At 41.6% G+C, this 16451-nt stretch overlaps 1 protein-coding gene across 1 annotated transcript in view; it reads right to left on the reverse strand.

Moving 5' to 3' along the window:
• The window catches only part of SLC26A7 (solute carrier family 26 member 7), a 55466-nt gene that overhangs the window by 25873 nt on the left and 13142 nt on the right, over positions 1 to 16451 (reverse strand). The window contains exons 3-7 of the mRNA XM_054385401.1: positions 13509 to 13681; positions 11089 to 11253; positions 4879 to 5031; positions 3498 to 3580; positions 480 to 627 (exon numbers count right to left, since the gene is read on the reverse strand). Of these exons, the coding sequence (XP_054241376.1) occupies positions 480 to 627; positions 3498 to 3580; positions 4879 to 5031; positions 11089 to 11253; positions 13509 to 13681 (722 nt within the window). The remainder of the gene's footprint in view (positions 1 to 479; positions 628 to 3497; positions 3581 to 4878; positions 5032 to 11088; positions 11254 to 13508; positions 13682 to 16451) is intronic.

Here is a 16451-nt window from a genome sequence, read left to right on the forward strand (position 1 = left end):
GCAGGAAGACACAGAGGTTGCTGTGCTCCATTTAGAGCCTTCAAGGCAATGCAGAGTATCACCCTGAAGTCTGACCTGTATTAAGTTCAAAGCATTTTTCCCCTGCTCCTTAGAAAACATGGGTCTGAAGCAACCACAGAAATCCACAGCCCAGTGCATAAATTCTGATGTTTAAAGGCCTGGTAGACAAGAACATTCACGTCATAATTTCTACTGATATAAAAGGGCATGAACTGGCATAGCAAGACTGACCTGTCTAGACTGGGTGTTCAAAGAGACCATCAGCTGTAAAACCAACTGTGCTTCATTCCATATTATGCCATTTATGCCATGGGGTTTACTGTAATCACTGACAGGTGGCAGGATGCCATGTGGAACTTTCCCTTTCCTTTTGGGAATTCCTCCATAATATATTTCCAAAGCGGTGAGGGGAATTCAAGGTTTACTGACAGCAAGGAGAAAGAGCTAAAGAGCTTTACCTGGTTGTCATCCACAGTGTATTTAAACTTCTTAGCAGAGCCTTGGGCAAGAGCTAGTGATGCGACATAACCAACTAGAGCTACTCCAAAAGCTTCTGTGACTACTTCAGGCAGGACATTCATGGGTGGTACTTTTGGTGATGGCAACCTACAAAAAATGAAGACAGTCCTTTTTGCACAGCTTTGATACACCTGCAGTTCATGGCAACAGACAAGAAACAAGCTGCAGACATAGCTAATTTATGCAATACTTGAATGCCTAAAAATGCATTGGGATGATCCAGGCTCTCCTTCTGTTTTTCAGTAGTATAGAATCTTTTCATGAGATGTTAAACAGATAATGAGCTCCTGATTAAATCTTCAGGAATACAACCTAACTATTCATAACACCTATTGAAAGGGCACACTTAGCCCTGTTTTAATCTGACACATAGTATGTAATTGCATGCCATAAGTACATAAAACCCATTTTCCTTCTCAGCAGCTTCTCTTATTTTGTTTCTGTCAGTGCAAGCTGCCATACATGCACTCATGTTGTCTTGGGTTTGCATTTATGAAATTTAGGGAAACTCTGCAGTTTCTAAAGAAGAAATTACCCAACAGCTATGCTATTCCTAACCAACCCCTAGAATTTGAACAGTCTGTCTGATATCTGATTTCTTTTTCCAGCTAATTATACTGATTCTATTTTTTCCTTCTTTTCAAGGTCATGGAGAAAACTGAATCACTATCTGTAGTCAGATGGCTGCTCTCTAGATTAAGCATATCTAAATCCTTTACACTTCCTCAGAAACCACAGTTTCTAAAACTGCTATGTAAGAGAGTGAAGAAGAATCAGATGCAGTAATCTACAAACCTTATCTCACTGCAAGTTGTTTCTGCTAGAATAACCCAAGGCAGCCCTCAAAAAGCAGGTTGTGGAGTGCTCTGCCAAAGAATCATAAAATCATAGATGCATCGGATTGGAAGGGACTTTGAAAGGTTAGCTAGTCCAGCCCCCTGCAGTGAGCAAGGACATCCTCCATTAGATCAGGTTGCCTAGAGCCCGGTGAAGCCTGACTTTGAATATTTTCAAGGATGGGGCCTCAACTACCTCTCTGGGCAACCTGCTCCAATGTTCCACCACGCTCATGGTAAAGAACTTCCTCCTGACTTCCAGCCTAAATCTACTCTTCTCCAATTTCAAACCATTGCTCCTTGTCTTACCACTACAGGCCTTTGTAAACAGTCTCTCCAGCCTCTTTACAAGCCCCTTTCAAGTATTGGAAAACCACTATTAAGTCTCCCCAGAGCCTTCTCTGGAGAGGTCCTCCAGCCCCCTGATCATTTTCATGTCCCTCCTCTGCACTCACTCCATCAGGTCCATCAGGCCTGTCAGCCTGACCTCAGTGCCAGGGAAAATCATGGAGCAGATTGTCTTGGGGGCAATCACTGCACACCTGAAGGATGGCCAAGGAATCAGGCCCAACCAACATGGATTTAGGAAGGGCAGGTCCTGCCTCACCAACCTGATCTCCTTCTATGACCAGGTGACCAGCCTGGTGGACGTGGGAAAGGCTGTGGATGTAGTCTGCCTGGACTTCAGCAAGGCCTTTGACACCATCCCCCACAGCAAACTCCTGGCCAAGCTGTCAGCCTGTGGCTTGGACAGCAGCACTCTGTGCTGGGTTAGGAACTGGCTGGAGGGCTGAGCCCAGAGAGTGGTGGTGAATGGTGCCACTGCCAGCTGGCAGCCTGTTACTAGTGGTGTCCCCCAGGGATCAGTGCTGGGCCCCATCCTGTTCAATATCTTTATTGATGATCTGGATGAGGAGATAGAGTCCACCATTAATAAGTTTGCAGACAACACCAAGCTGGGAGCAGGTGTTGATCAGTTGGAGGGTAGAAGGGCTCTGCAGAGGGATCTTGACTGGCTGGACAGATGGGCAGAGTCCAACAGGATGGCATTCAACAAGTCCAAGTGCTGGGTGCTCCACTTTGGCCACACCAACCTCATGCAGTGCTACAGGCTGGGGACAGAGTGGTTGGAGAGCAGCCAGGTGGAAAGAGACCTGGGGGTACTGGTTGACAGGAGCTGAACATGAGCCAGCAGTGTGCCCAGGTGGCCAAGAAGGTCAATGACATCCTGGCCTGCATCAAGGTGACCAGCAGGAGCAGGGAGGTCATTCTGCCCTGTGCCCAGCACTGGTTAGGCCACACCTCGAGTGCTGTGTCCAGTTCTGGGCTCCTCAATTTAAGAAGGACATTGAGACACTTGAACGTGTCCAGAGAAGGGCAACGAGGATGGGGAGAGGCCTTGAACACAAGCCCTATGAGGAGAGGCTGAGGGAGCTGGGGGTGTTTAGCCTGGAGAAGAGGAGGCTCAGGGGAGACCTCGTTGCTGTCTACAACTACCTGAAGGGAGGTTGTAGCCAGGAGAGGGTTGATCTCTTCTCCCAGGCAAGCAGGGACAGGACAAGAGGACACAGTCTCAAGATGTGTAGGGGGAGGTTTAGGCTGGAGGTGAGGAGAAAGTTCTTCATGGAGAGAGTTGTTAGCCATTGGAATGGGCTGCCCAGGGAGGTGGTAGAGTCACCATCCCTGGAGGTGTTCAAGAGGGGACTGGACATGGCACTTGGTGACGTGGTTTGGTGGTCATGAGGTCTTGGGTGACAGGTTGGACTTGATGATCCTTGAGGTCTTTTCCAACCTTACTGATTCTGTGATTCTGTGATCTGTTGATCTGTCCTCCTGTCACACACCTATCAGCCACCACCAGGTACTTAGTACCTACTTTTTATTCCATAAAGCAATTAAAAAGTTATGACAATGTACAAGAAAGTCTGCATTTTTATGGTGAGCTCGCTACAGACATGCCTGGTTAACACAGCATTGGTTTATGAGAGTATCAGAGAAGGATGGAAATTAATATAATCATTTTTGCCATTTCTTATTTCAGAAAACTACTTTGACCTCTTCAGAGAGTGTTCTCAGAAGTAAACATCTTTAAAAACCACAAGCTAATAAAACCCACATTACCCTTCAGGAATATGTCCCACAACTTCTAGTCCATAGACGTATTCCATATCAGCATAGCAGCAAGCAATGGATGTAGCAATTATCTGTCGATTCAACACAGAAAAAGATGTTAAGCTTCTATTGCTCTTAGCTTCTCACATGGTCCCTATTAGTGTCATAGCTAAGCACATGAAGGGTTCATGTATGTACACTTGGGTCAATGCAGTAAGACTGACAAACATTATCATGAAAACCTTTGCTAATGTGGAAGAAAGTTAAAAGAAACTAATAATGCACATAATAATGAATTTAGAAAGGATAACTGAAGAAGGACTGTGGTGGAGTTTGTATGTTTTATGTTAATGGCATTCTCTGTAGAGCCTCAGGAATCTTGCCAATCAACACCCAAACACCATGCACCATACTCCATGAACAGGTTAAAATAACTCAGCTGATGTTCTCCAAGCACATCCAATGGGAGCACTGACTTCAGCACAAAACACAGGAGAAGATGTAGCTGCCTCTTATTTTGATGTTCCAGCAGGTAAAAATCTTGCTGAAGAAGTAGACATTTTGGCCCTGAAGAGGTTTAAACTCATTTCCCATAATTTTTGTGAGACGAACACACTAATACCAATAGACTTGGCACAGGTTCCAATCCATGAGCCTCATTTTGCTGGTATCCAGCACTGTTTAAAAGCTACCACAGAAGCAGATCCTAGAGCAGGGACCAGAACCACACTACCTCCTTTTCTAACATTTTTCCCAAGAAAAATTATTCTTTTGTAAATAACAAAGCAAAAGAAGAGTAATTGTGATAATCCACTCTGCAAAAAAACCTGCCCTTTGTTATTTAAATTTTACCTTATAGATCTAGAGAAAAGGCAGAAACTTTCTGACCTGCTATTGATTATTTGATTACTGTTTAGTCCTTGTAGTAGGGCTTTACAATGCAGTAGTTGATTTCAATTTAGCCTAAGCCATGTGAAAGGAAAAGTGTGAAAGCAATAGCAGAGCTATTTAACTTTGTTGTAGATAAATCATAAGCAACATCTAAGCCACCACTACCCTGGAGCTACAATGTGCCAGTTCATTTTCATTTTCTGTTTCAGACTTCTTATACTCTTAAGATTCTAGGCTTCGTCTTCTTGTGATTATGTAAAAAGTAGGAAACACATGAAAATATTATACAAACTGGGAACATATGTCCCTTCTTTCTTCATTATTTAGCCAAACTGTTTCCTGTTCTGACATTTCACATGCAGCCATGACAATTTGCTCTCTATTTAATGTGTCAGGTGTTGGAGGGGTAACTATAGACAACACAGTAAGCTTCAGCAGATTATTTCCACCACCAAAAGCTTTGGAAGCAGAAAGACTGGTCTTGGATTTTTGTACTTACCAAAAGCAAGTCAATGGGAAGAACAATTTTAATGTTTCTCTGGAACTTCTCATTCAGTTCTTTAACAAGCACAAGCACCACGATGCTCAGCAAGGAGAGAAGTAAAGCCTCCAGCTGAACTGATCTGATATTCTCAAACACGTAGGCATAAATCTACAGCAAATAACAATCACAGATTTAAAAAATACCATTTGGAGTCATATGCTGAGGCATATTCTACATAACTTCAGACAGTGGGGAGCTTAAAGGCTCACTTAAAGATCCACTTCACAAATTGAACCCTTGAAGCATCACAAATGCGCCAAACAGTTCACCACATCAGGTAGCCTGGGGTGAGGTGTGAGGGGTGGAGGTTTGGGTGGCTTTAGAGGGGATAAGGAGCACCTTGATGCTCCTTGATGTTCCTTCTGGTGCAGGATGCCCAGAGAGCTTGTGATCTCTTTCTCTGGAGATCTTCAAGACCCAACTGGACATGCTCCTGTATGACCTGTCCTAAGTGATCCTGCTTTTTTCCTTCCAACCAATCAATTTACTGCTAATATGGACTTTTGAAAGAGAAAAAAAAAAAAAAAAAAGGCAGAAAATATTTTCATGTATGCAAATTTCTACTGGAAGAAAAAAAGAAAGAAAATTCCAGTAAATTTAATGTATATCCTTTTCTTACTTAGCCACAATAAACACAGTGAGATACATGAATGTTGCACTAAAAATGCTGGATCTTCCATGCACAATGAGTCATTTTCAGTGGCTATGGCTCATAGGATCAATCAACTCTAATAGATAAAGTTACTTGGGGAAAAAAAAAACATTGAGAAGACAGAAAGGAGAGGGAAAGAAAAGGAGGAAGAACAAAAAGGGAAGGAAAAATGCAGTAGTGGCTGAGTGGGAAGAGAAGCAACAGCGAAGCACCCTCTTCAGTTACCTACACACCAGCACACGTGGCACAGTGAGTTGTGAGTTCAGTTCTACTCTGAATTTGAGGGTCCAGAAAATAAGGCACAAATCAGTACCATAACAGATTAACAGAAAGTAATGAAAACATGTACAGGTTTACTGAAATGGTTAGAAAGGGCAAAGTAAGTTGAGGGAACTTCTGTCCCAATAAACAAATAATCAGACCCCTATCAAAAGTTATTTTCAGGCTTCATGAAGAAGAGCAGCAGTCTATTGCCTGAAGGAACAGAGAGGCGCAGAAATAGATATACTACACATGCTTACTGAACCTGCAGGGGTAAAAAAACACCCAAACAAGTTAGGCTCAATCCTTTGAATTCTGCATTTATATCCGTGGAACTATCGTGTAGCCTAAAATGTAAACCAGAGAGCAGAAGCTAAAATCTATGATACAGATTTAGACTGAACCACAAGTAACTTCTTAAACCACAACATTAAGCAGTAGTAGAATCAAGCCACTGAGGCTTGAAATAATAATATATTATTTTTCTGAGTGTTTTCTCTAGCAACATCTAAGATCATTAAAATAAATGAAAAGTGACACTTGCAGTTCTATCAAAATAAAGATTAATAATTTTCCACCCCAGAGGACCTATTGTGAAATAGATGTATAATATTAACAAGGTTTGACAGTTTGGGGCTTAAGTATGTATATTTATATTGGACAGGAAAAATTACTAGGAAAAAAAATATCTTAGGATTGAACCCTCTTCTAGCAAAAAGGTGGCCAATATGATGAGAAAATATTTTTTCACCACGTTGGTTCTGTCACTCTTTGAAAAGATTCTGTTTATTTTGAAGATACAATAATTTAAAATAACTTTCTGATTTTATCTCTTTCATAATTTCTAGGAATATTTTCATAGTCTTTAAGGGGAACAAAAGCCAAATAATAAACAACAATAAAACCCCCTCTCGAAATGGTGGCAGAGAGAAAAAAAAGAGAGAGAGGCAAAATGTAATTTTCCTCATAAAGAGGAAATGCAACCCTTGGACTTTCAATTAAGGGGGCACTGCATAACCCAACAAAAACATTTCTCAGAACTCCAGAAAACATTTTAAATCAGCTTTTTAAATAATATTATCTATATGTCATAAACCTGAGGAATGGTAATCAAACCACAGTTTTGAACCACATATTGCTTCACTGTCATGGGAAAATGTGTGGATTGCATCTTGAGTGGCTTGGGACCAGTCTCTGTACCCATCATTTGCCAAGAATGCATTTTCAAGAGAGCACAAGACTGGGCTCTGTGCCCAAGCAGGAAGTGTGATTAATTAAGACAAAAGGAGGCAACCTGGAAAACTATAGTACAAACTGTGCCCACAAACTCACCAAAGGCTGAGCAAGGTCCAAGGTGAAGTGGCAAGGAAAGAAAAAGATTGATTCCTAACTGCCAAGTCAAAGGTGTGTGCTTGCTTTGAAATGAAGAGGGTCTATTGAAGGGTCACCTTTAGCTGTCCCTCTGATGGGATTTAACTTCATTTTTTATGGGAGTTAATTTAATTTTCCTAGACAAAGTGAGACAGAAGATTAATTAAGATAATCTTAATGAAGGATTATGAAGAAATATGCACAAGCTTTTAGAATTTGTGCTTGTCTTTACAATTTAACTGAAAAAGAAGTTTCTGTACTCTGCAGTTCACCCTTTACAGCCCAGTCACTGTCCACATGAGGTGAAAGTGTGGATCCTAAATGTAAGCACCTGCAGCTCAAGCTTGTAACAGCTGGCATCTGATGCCAAAGAAATATTTAAAGTGTTTTCATCACAAACTTCATTGCAAATTCAGTATTTCACATAATTTGATGATGCACTTACTGAAATAAATTAGAAATTAGTTTGATATTGCAGTGTGCAAAGTAATTTTTTCAGTGCCATTATATAATTAACAAAATATAAAAACATAGCCATAGTATAGTAAACTGAGCTCTTTGCCTCTGGTTTTTTACTTTTCTTGCTAGCTTTCTGTAAAGGTTTTTAATGGAAACAATCTGGCAATATTGTGAGTAATCAGTGAACTTTTTGGCAAGTTATGCAAATTTGCACATAAGTGAAAAAAGCAATATTCCAATTTTGCACATATACATGGGCAGACACTGAATGTCCCTATCCTCATGGGGAATGAATGGCTTTGAGTTCCACTCTATTTTCACATATTCCACAGGGTAAGAAGGACCACTGTAATGGTTTCTATTCTACAAGGAATGTGTATTCTGATGTATTACTGAAATCCTCTGAGTTCTCTTATTTGGGTTTGCTTGTTGGGTTTTTTTTAATATATACATGAAAATCCCAAAATATTAGTTCTAAAAATTAGTATAGAGGCCGAAGTAAACAAAAGCAATGAAGAAACATATGAGTTAAAACACTTAATAGAGTTTAGGAGCAGAAGACCTCATTCCATTTTCAAAACATGTACCACAGAATGTTAGGGGTTGGAAGGGACCTCCACAGACCATTGAGTCCAACCTTCCTACCAAAGCAGCATCACCTAAGATGGGTCACACAGGAACACATCCAGGAGGGGTTTGAAAGTCTTCAGAGAAAAAGACTCCACAATCTCTCTGGGCAGCCTGCTCTGGGGCTCTGTCACCTTCACCATACAGAAGCATCTCCTCATGTTGAGGTGGAACTCCTGTGCTCCAGCCTGTACCTTCATTCTGAGGTTTGTTAGACAAATACATCACACTAGGGGGGGAAAAATAGAGGCAACTACTGTGAACTGTAAAAGGAACACACTGGATGTGGAAAAAAATAAATAAAGGGGGAAAAAATATCTGACAGTGGGAACATGAAGGGTTTTTTCAGCTAATCGTAGCACAACCACAAGGATTTTGCAAGGAGCTTGCAACACAACCATAAAAGATCCCATTTTGCAAAGTTTGTTAGGTTGCAGTTCATTTTGCAGTGCTACATTTCTAAGAAATTTGTGGAAGGATAAATATGACAAGAGGTGGATAAGGGGCAAATATACTGATTTCAGACACTAAGTAAAACTCAGTGCTTTTCTTGTGCCTTGTAAAAATTAGATCCCACATGTAATCTGCCTTCATTTTTATTCTTCATCTTGCTTTTCCCATTTGCAAAACATCAAATGATGTTGCAATGTACAGCCCAGTTGCAGAGGTACAAATCATATACAGGGAAAATTACATAAGCTATGTGTGAATAGAAAAATCCTGGAGGCTCCATGCCAGTGTAGTAGATTTGTTCTCCATATGCAAAGTTCATTTTGACATGATCTCACTTGCTATAAAGAATCCATTTCTCTGGCTTGCTTTTACTTTCAACTCTCCTATCACACTTTATTAAACGTTCTTATTTTTGCTTTTCCAACCCAAAAGGCTGCCTGAGGCAAAGCAATCAGCTTTGTGAGTGGGAGGTGTTTTGGAGTGGAGTCTTGCAGGCCAACTCACTACTCATAAAAATGAATATGACACTTTTAGTGATGTCCCTACAAGATTGCTTTCATTTAGTCTTAAATTTTAAAATTACTTTTGTTTACTTACATGCCCCTAATTCTCATTAGTAAATTCTTGTTAATAACTTCTCATTAATAAATTTTCCCTATAAAAAGGGGAATGGATTCTCCATACAAAATGTTATCAAACTTATAAAATACAATGAACTAACATTCTGAAAGCAACATCTTCTTATTACAGAGCTCACATTAACAAATTTCCAGAAATTAGTAGGAGAAAATAAATTGCAGAGCAGTGCAAGAAAATATAGTCAGTACTTTAAAAATAAGTGTTCTAACTGAGTGTCTAATTAGATGAAGCCTCACTTCTTCTGGTGATCAATGAATTGATTGCTAGCAGCTGAATGTAAATATCACCTCAGCAAGTAACTAAAGATTTGTTACAAGCAAAATACCATTTTGATAGGTATTATTGTATTGTATTAATGCTTCTGCCATTAAGTTCACAATACCTAAACTCAGGGTTTGCTGGAATACCATCAAGAATATGTTCTCCTATCTTTTGTGCAGTAGGATTCTACAGCTTTGCCCTTTAAAGTTTCAGGCCACAATATCTGCTTTCCAAAGGGAGCAACCATGACAGTGTCTGAAAGGCTGAGTGCATTTCCTAGAACTTACCTCAGAGCTGTACACACTTCCCGTGTTCATGGCAGAGTAATAGCGTGTCATCAAGCAGTAAGTAACAGATGCAGGGTAACGTTTGCACAGGAGGTCCTCAAATCATGGGACATTTTCCTTTCCATAGAATGGCTCAGGCTGGAAGGCACCTTACAGACCATCAACTCCAACCCCTCAACTAGACTCAGCTGCTCAAGGCCTCATCCAGCCTGGACTTGAACACCCCCAGGGAGGAGGCATCCACAACCTCCCTGGGCAACCTATTCCAGAGTCTCACCACCCTCACACTGAAGAACTTCTTTCTAAGATCCAGTCTAAACCTACTCTTCCTCAGCTTAAAACCATTCCCCCTTGCCTACTGCTAGACAGCCTTATGAAAAGTTACTCTCCAGCCTTCCTATAGAGTGCCTTCAGTTATTAGAGGGCACCTCTAAGGTCCCCCTGGAGTCTGCTCTTCTCCAAGCTGAACACCCTCAGCTCCCTCAGCCTGTCCTCACAGCAGAGGGGCTCCAGCCCTTGGATTGTCCTTGTGGCCTCCTCTGGACTCACTCCAACAGTTCTGTTTCCTTCTTATGCTGCAGACACCAGAACTGGACACAGTATTTGATGTGGGGTTTCACAAGAAGCAGCATAAAGGGGAAGAATCACCTCTCTTGACTTGCTGGCCACACTGATGCTGCCCAGAATACAATTTGCCTTCTGGGCTGCATAAACACACTGCTGGAATTAGGAAATTAGGAAAACTTGATGAAACATTAGAAGAAATTAGCAGTAGGTTTAGACTGGAACTTAGGAAGAAGTTCTTCAGTATGAAGGTGGTGAGGCTCTGGAATAGGTTGCCTGGGGAGGTTGTGGATGCCTCCTCTCTGGGGGTGTTCAAGGCCAGGATGGAAGAGGCCTTGAGCAGCCAAATCTAGTTGAGAGGTGTTCCTGCCCATGGCGGGGAGGTTGGAGCAGATGATCTCCAAGGTCCCTTCCAACCTGAGTCATTCTATGATTCTATGAATTTGTTCTTACAAACAGACCTAGGAAGATGAAAGTTTGGGTATCCCACCCCCTGTTCATTCACAGGCATATATAATGAATTTATCATAGTTGTAACTAAGTAAGAAAACGTTAGCTAATGGAATAACTCATCTCACTGACTAGACTCACATGAAAGAATCCCAGTGGCCCTGATATGTAGGGCATTTTCATTCCCAGCAGATACTTCACTTGTGAAGTCACGACATGTGTAGCTGCTCCTGTTGTCATTGCACTTATCACTGGTTCTGTTAGCAAGAAAGTGGCGCTGCCCAGCTGCAGCACAAACATCGCTACCTGAAAGGCAAAGGCATGATTATCAGAAATTCTCATAAAAATGCAGCTTCCTGCTGATAGGACAATGATCCAGGGTCCTTCGAATAAACTGTAAGATAGATGAGGACAAGATAAAAAGGAAAAGCCCTTTGAAGATCAGCTGTAGCTGAAAATGGAGCCCACTGAAGCTTTTACCTGCATTATCTCACATCACTAGTTTGTGAGACTCTAACATTAGTTCAGTGACAAAAGTGGACTCATAGAAGTTATCTTCATGCAATGCCTAGCATTCTCTCCAGCTCAAATGCATGAGCATGATAAACTCTATAAGGACATCAGCACAGCACAGCAACATTAACTAAAGCAGGTCCAAAGGTAAGGTTGGTGCTAAGGCTTGCTCCTGCTCCACTGCTATCCAGGATGACTTCAACAGAAAACAGCTGCCCCCAAATACATTGTATTTGTTCTTCTTCTCCCAGAGTACCTCCTCTATTCCAGTTTCTTTATCAGTTTTAATTTAGCTTGGTAAGTAGAAGCAGATCATTAATTTAGCTCTCCATTACCAGCAAGATGTGCCCTGCCACCTTATCTGGGAATTGCAGCTAGTGTTAGCCAGGAGGCTGGGACTGTGATGAGAAACATGGATTCCTGTGCTTAACAGCACTCAGAAGGATGGCAAAGTTTAATCACAGCCTTGATCCAGCCTTTCACTTGAATCAATTGCGGATCAGTAGCTTTAAGACACTCTTCTAGGAAATTTCAATCTGGAGATTTCAATCTGGCCTCTAACCATTAAAGTTAGTGGTTAGAGCACCACAAGCACCTACTGCATTAGCATGACTCTAATGCAAATGACATTACTCACCTGAGAGAGGAGCCCGTGCACATGGCACAGTTCCCTACCAAACCTGATCTGAAGAGGCAGGCAGAGAATTTTCTGGTTCTTCTCATTCCGATCAGGCTTAAATAGGACATAGGCTGAGATAAATCAGATGGTGCAGCTCAAGGTATATAAAAAAGCAGAATTTTTTGAAAGAGTAAGAGGTCCAGTGGATTTACACCCCTTAAGTGGATTCTGCAGCTGCTAAGCAAGAAATACCTGCACTGCATTTTGAAGTTAGATCACTTGAGGCATTTTGACCTTTAACACTCCAAGCTTTCTGGGGACAGCATCATAGGTTGTCAGGCTGTGAGCACAGCACTCCTGCATGAAGAGCTCTGTGCATGCTCAGAAGACACTGCTGTTTCCAGCACCCTGCACAGTGTGGTGCTGCACACACGGATGCAAAGAGACAGCAGAAGCAGCAGCCATGCACAAGCAGTATCAGTTCTACTCCATATGCTGTCTGTGGGGTTTCCCTCATGCTGCTATCCAGTCATAACTCTATAACCAACAAAAATATGAAAAAAATGCCACAGAAATCACCATACTTCTTGACGTTTCATACTGACTGACTTGGGCACAGGGCCCAGCTCCTGCTAAGTGCACGGAGACCCCCTCTGGAGACCCCCTCTGGACTTCCTGGCTCATCCTCTGCATGGCAGAGGAATTCAATGCACCAAGCTCAGCAGCCTGGGTTTCTTTCAGGAGGACAGGACCCAGGAGGTGTTGCAATGCTGAGTGCTGGAACATTTCTTCCTTTTTAATATTTACAAGGAAAGAGGAAAACCTTCTTTGAAGACCTAAGGAACTGGCAATGGATAAAGGAACTCAGTGCTTGTGGTCAGAACAGGAAAAGAAAAGAAATTTAAAAGACCTCTGATCATTTGAATAAGCTTTGGAGAATCATTTGTAGACATCTGTTTTACTAATTTATTTCACTTTAATGGTGGGTGTGTGAAATCTGAAGAGAATTTAATAATGCATTCCCTACTGGTTTTAATTATTGAATATTGTATAGTATTTCTCTCTGAGCCAAGAGCAATAGAAAACCCCAGGAATATGTCAGTGCTTACCAGGAGCTGATTCATGTCCTGTTTCTGAAGAATAAATGGGAGCACCAACAACAACTGACTATTATATTAGGGTGGTTTGAATGTGATTTTACTCTATATTGCAACACCCTAGGAGCATGTATACAGACAATTACCACATCTTAACAAAAGAGCAGTAAATTCCTAAAACACATTCATTCCATCATCCCTGAACATCAGACCAGAGCCACGGTCAGGTTTTTTTTCAGAGAAGTGGGAGGAAAAAAAAGAGAACTACAAAAGTCATAACTGCCACCAATGCAGTGCACCAGTAGCATAAAGAATGTGTGTTTGCCTCTGACCTGAATGATTCCTCCTAGAAATGAAACTGCTGCTGCAACTCCAATCCTCTGCATTTCAAACTCCGAGAGGCCCAGCACTGTGGAGTTATTGTTCATGGTGCAATTCATGCTGCCTGAGGGAACAAGACGCTCAACTGCGTTGGCAGATATTAAAGAAGTCAAAGCAAAGGTCCCTATAAAAAACAAAAAAGCCACACATTACTCACCATATTTCTGTGCCTGAATCACAGAACTGCCAGGACTCGAAGGGACCTCAAAGATCATCCAGTTCTACCCCTGCTGCCATGGGCAGGGACACCTCAAACTAGATCAGGTTGCTCAGAGCCCCACTCAGCCTGGCCTTGAAACCTTACAGGGATGAGGCTTCTAGATCAGGTTGCCCAGAGTCCTGCTGAGCCTCACGTTGAATATCTCCAGGGATGGGGCCCCAACCACCTCCCTGGGCATCCTGTTCCAGTGTCTCACCACCCTCATGGTGAAGACTTTCTTCCTAACATCCAATCTGAATCTACCCACTTCCAGTTTTGTTCCATTCACCATAGTCCTATCACTACCCAACATCCTATAAAGTCCCTCATGACTCTTGATCTGTTTTTGAAAACTTGGCCATTCTGAGTGAAAGAGCCATTTGGGGCACCGTGCCCCTCACAGTAAGAACAATTTCTAAGGTAAACTTGTGTTATGTGACACACATTCCATCATGAGCATGTCTGTTTGCATTTGTTAACAAATGAGGTTCCAACACAACAATTCACAATGATTTCAAGTTATCAGAAATGCTTTTAGCTCACCCTGGGTGTCGTGAAACACCTTTTTGTCTGGAGATCCCAAATGTCCCAAATTCATGCTGCATACATAGTACCTTCTCTGGAACCATACATAGTCTCCTTCTCTGGAGACTTTCAAACCCCACCTGGATGCATTGCTGTGCAGACTACCTTGGGTGATCCTGCTTTGGCAGGGGGATTGGGCCTGATGATCTCTGGAGGTCCCTTCCAGCCTCTGATGTACTGTGATACTGTGATACCTAGCCCATTAAGTTAGCAGCTGTGTGTGTTCAAAAACTCAACAATCTGAACTCTAATAAATGAAGGCAGCTTATGAAAGAAAGATTTTTATTTGCAGAGGGGGGGTAAAGCAAGTTTAATGAGACATAGATAAATAGGAATGATAACTCAGTATTAAAAAGCAGAAGCACGTCATGCAGATCTCTAAGAAATGCCCTACTGTGTCAGACCAATGGTCCATCTTGCCCAGTACTCTGTCTCCAGCTGTGGCATTGGTCTTATCCAGGGAAAGCACACAAGCATGGCCACTTTCTGCAGGCCATTGCCCTCATAACCCTCCAGCATCTATAGCTGGTGTGCTAGGGAAGCACATGCTGGCCCTTTTAGATTCTGGTTGTTGAGTAGCATTCATGAATTTGTCAAATACCTGTTTGAACCTGCATGTATTTTCTCTCTGTGTTTTTATCTGGGAGCAGGCTCCAGAAGTTCACCATCTGCTGTAGTATTTGCTTTAGTCTATACTTTAAAAATCTTTTAAACTGATCTCTCACCAGATTCAATAAGCTCTCCTTGTGTCTACTATTGCAGGACAGTTCTACTTTCACCTTGGCTTTCACAGAGTAAACCTCCCAGCATGAACTCTTCAGGAATTTACCATGGACACCTCCACCTTGAAAAATTACTAATGAGTCCTGTCTTTTGCTTCTCATGCATTAACTTGCTAATAATTAATAAAAGAACTTCTGTCACAAGGGCAGCTTAGTTTCTTTAGTCACCTTTGGTGTGGAACCTTATCAGTAACTGTTTGACCGTTCTGATATCTTAGATTCAAAGTATTTCCTTTATCCAAGTATTTACTGACACTCATACATTACTTAGGAGGTCAGTGAGGCAGGATTTTCCTTTGCAGCAGTCATAGTAACTCCTCTGCAACAGAATCTAATTATATATATCATCTAGTGATCATTTTATTTTATTATAGTCTGCAATAACAGGGTGCAAGAGAAGTCTGCAGTTCCCAAGATCCCTTCCTTCTGACAGATGAAATCACAGTGATAATTTGACAGTCCTATGGCCTGGTCACACAGCATCCCAATTACACCTTTGTCAGAAAGGTGTCCCACCAGTTCCTTATCCTCTTCATGGTAATCATCACATTCCTTTTATTTTTTTAGCCTTCTAAATATCCTGCCTATATTTGACCTCCCACATTTCACAGCTTTCCTGCTCATTTGCTCAAGCTCTCCATTTTTCAAGTGCCAAACTCTTCCCTGTGACAGTGCCCTTAATTCTGCTGCTGGAGCATGAAGAGTTTTCTCAAATCACATTTTCTTTTTTGAATCATGATGCACATTTTACCTGGACCTAGAATGTTTGGGTGTTTTGTTTTTTTTTTCAAACAACATTCAGGATAGTTGTAGGTATTTTGCTTTTCAAATTGATCTTTTTTTTCTTTTAAACCTCTTCTCTACATTTTAATTTTAAAAAAAGTTTACATAAAGCTGAATTTGAAAACAGTTTACATCCAACTGTAAGGGCTAGCTGTGGTATTGTGACAGATGAAACTGCCTCAGGGGATGTCTCAAGCCCAATTATTCCAAAAACAGTCAAGGAAAAGGTGTCAGGGTTACTTGCTTATGTCTTTTAAAATAGATCAGCTATTTCACAGAAGAGACATGTCTGGTCAGTGAAAGATGGCAGAACTGGGCCATTGATGAATTTTCCATTTCATAGTAACACAACTGACTTGACTAGCAAAGGACACTTGTATAGCCTGTGCACCTATGGAGAGCTCTTCTGATCTTACAGAAAATGCTGGTAGAAGAGACTGTCAACAGTGTATGTGAGGAATTATGGAGCATTCATGGATCTGAGGCAGGTAGGACAGCTCCAGTTCAGCCTGCACATCGTCACTCCTTCACTGGAGCGGATGGGG

The sequence above is a fragment of the Indicator indicator genome, chromosome 12 (genome assembly GCF_027791375.1).
Source record: "Indicator indicator isolate 239-I01 chromosome 12, UM_Iind_1.1, whole genome shotgun sequence".
NCBI classification, from domain to species: domain Eukaryota; kingdom Metazoa; phylum Chordata; class Aves; order Piciformes; family Indicatoridae; genus Indicator; species Indicator indicator.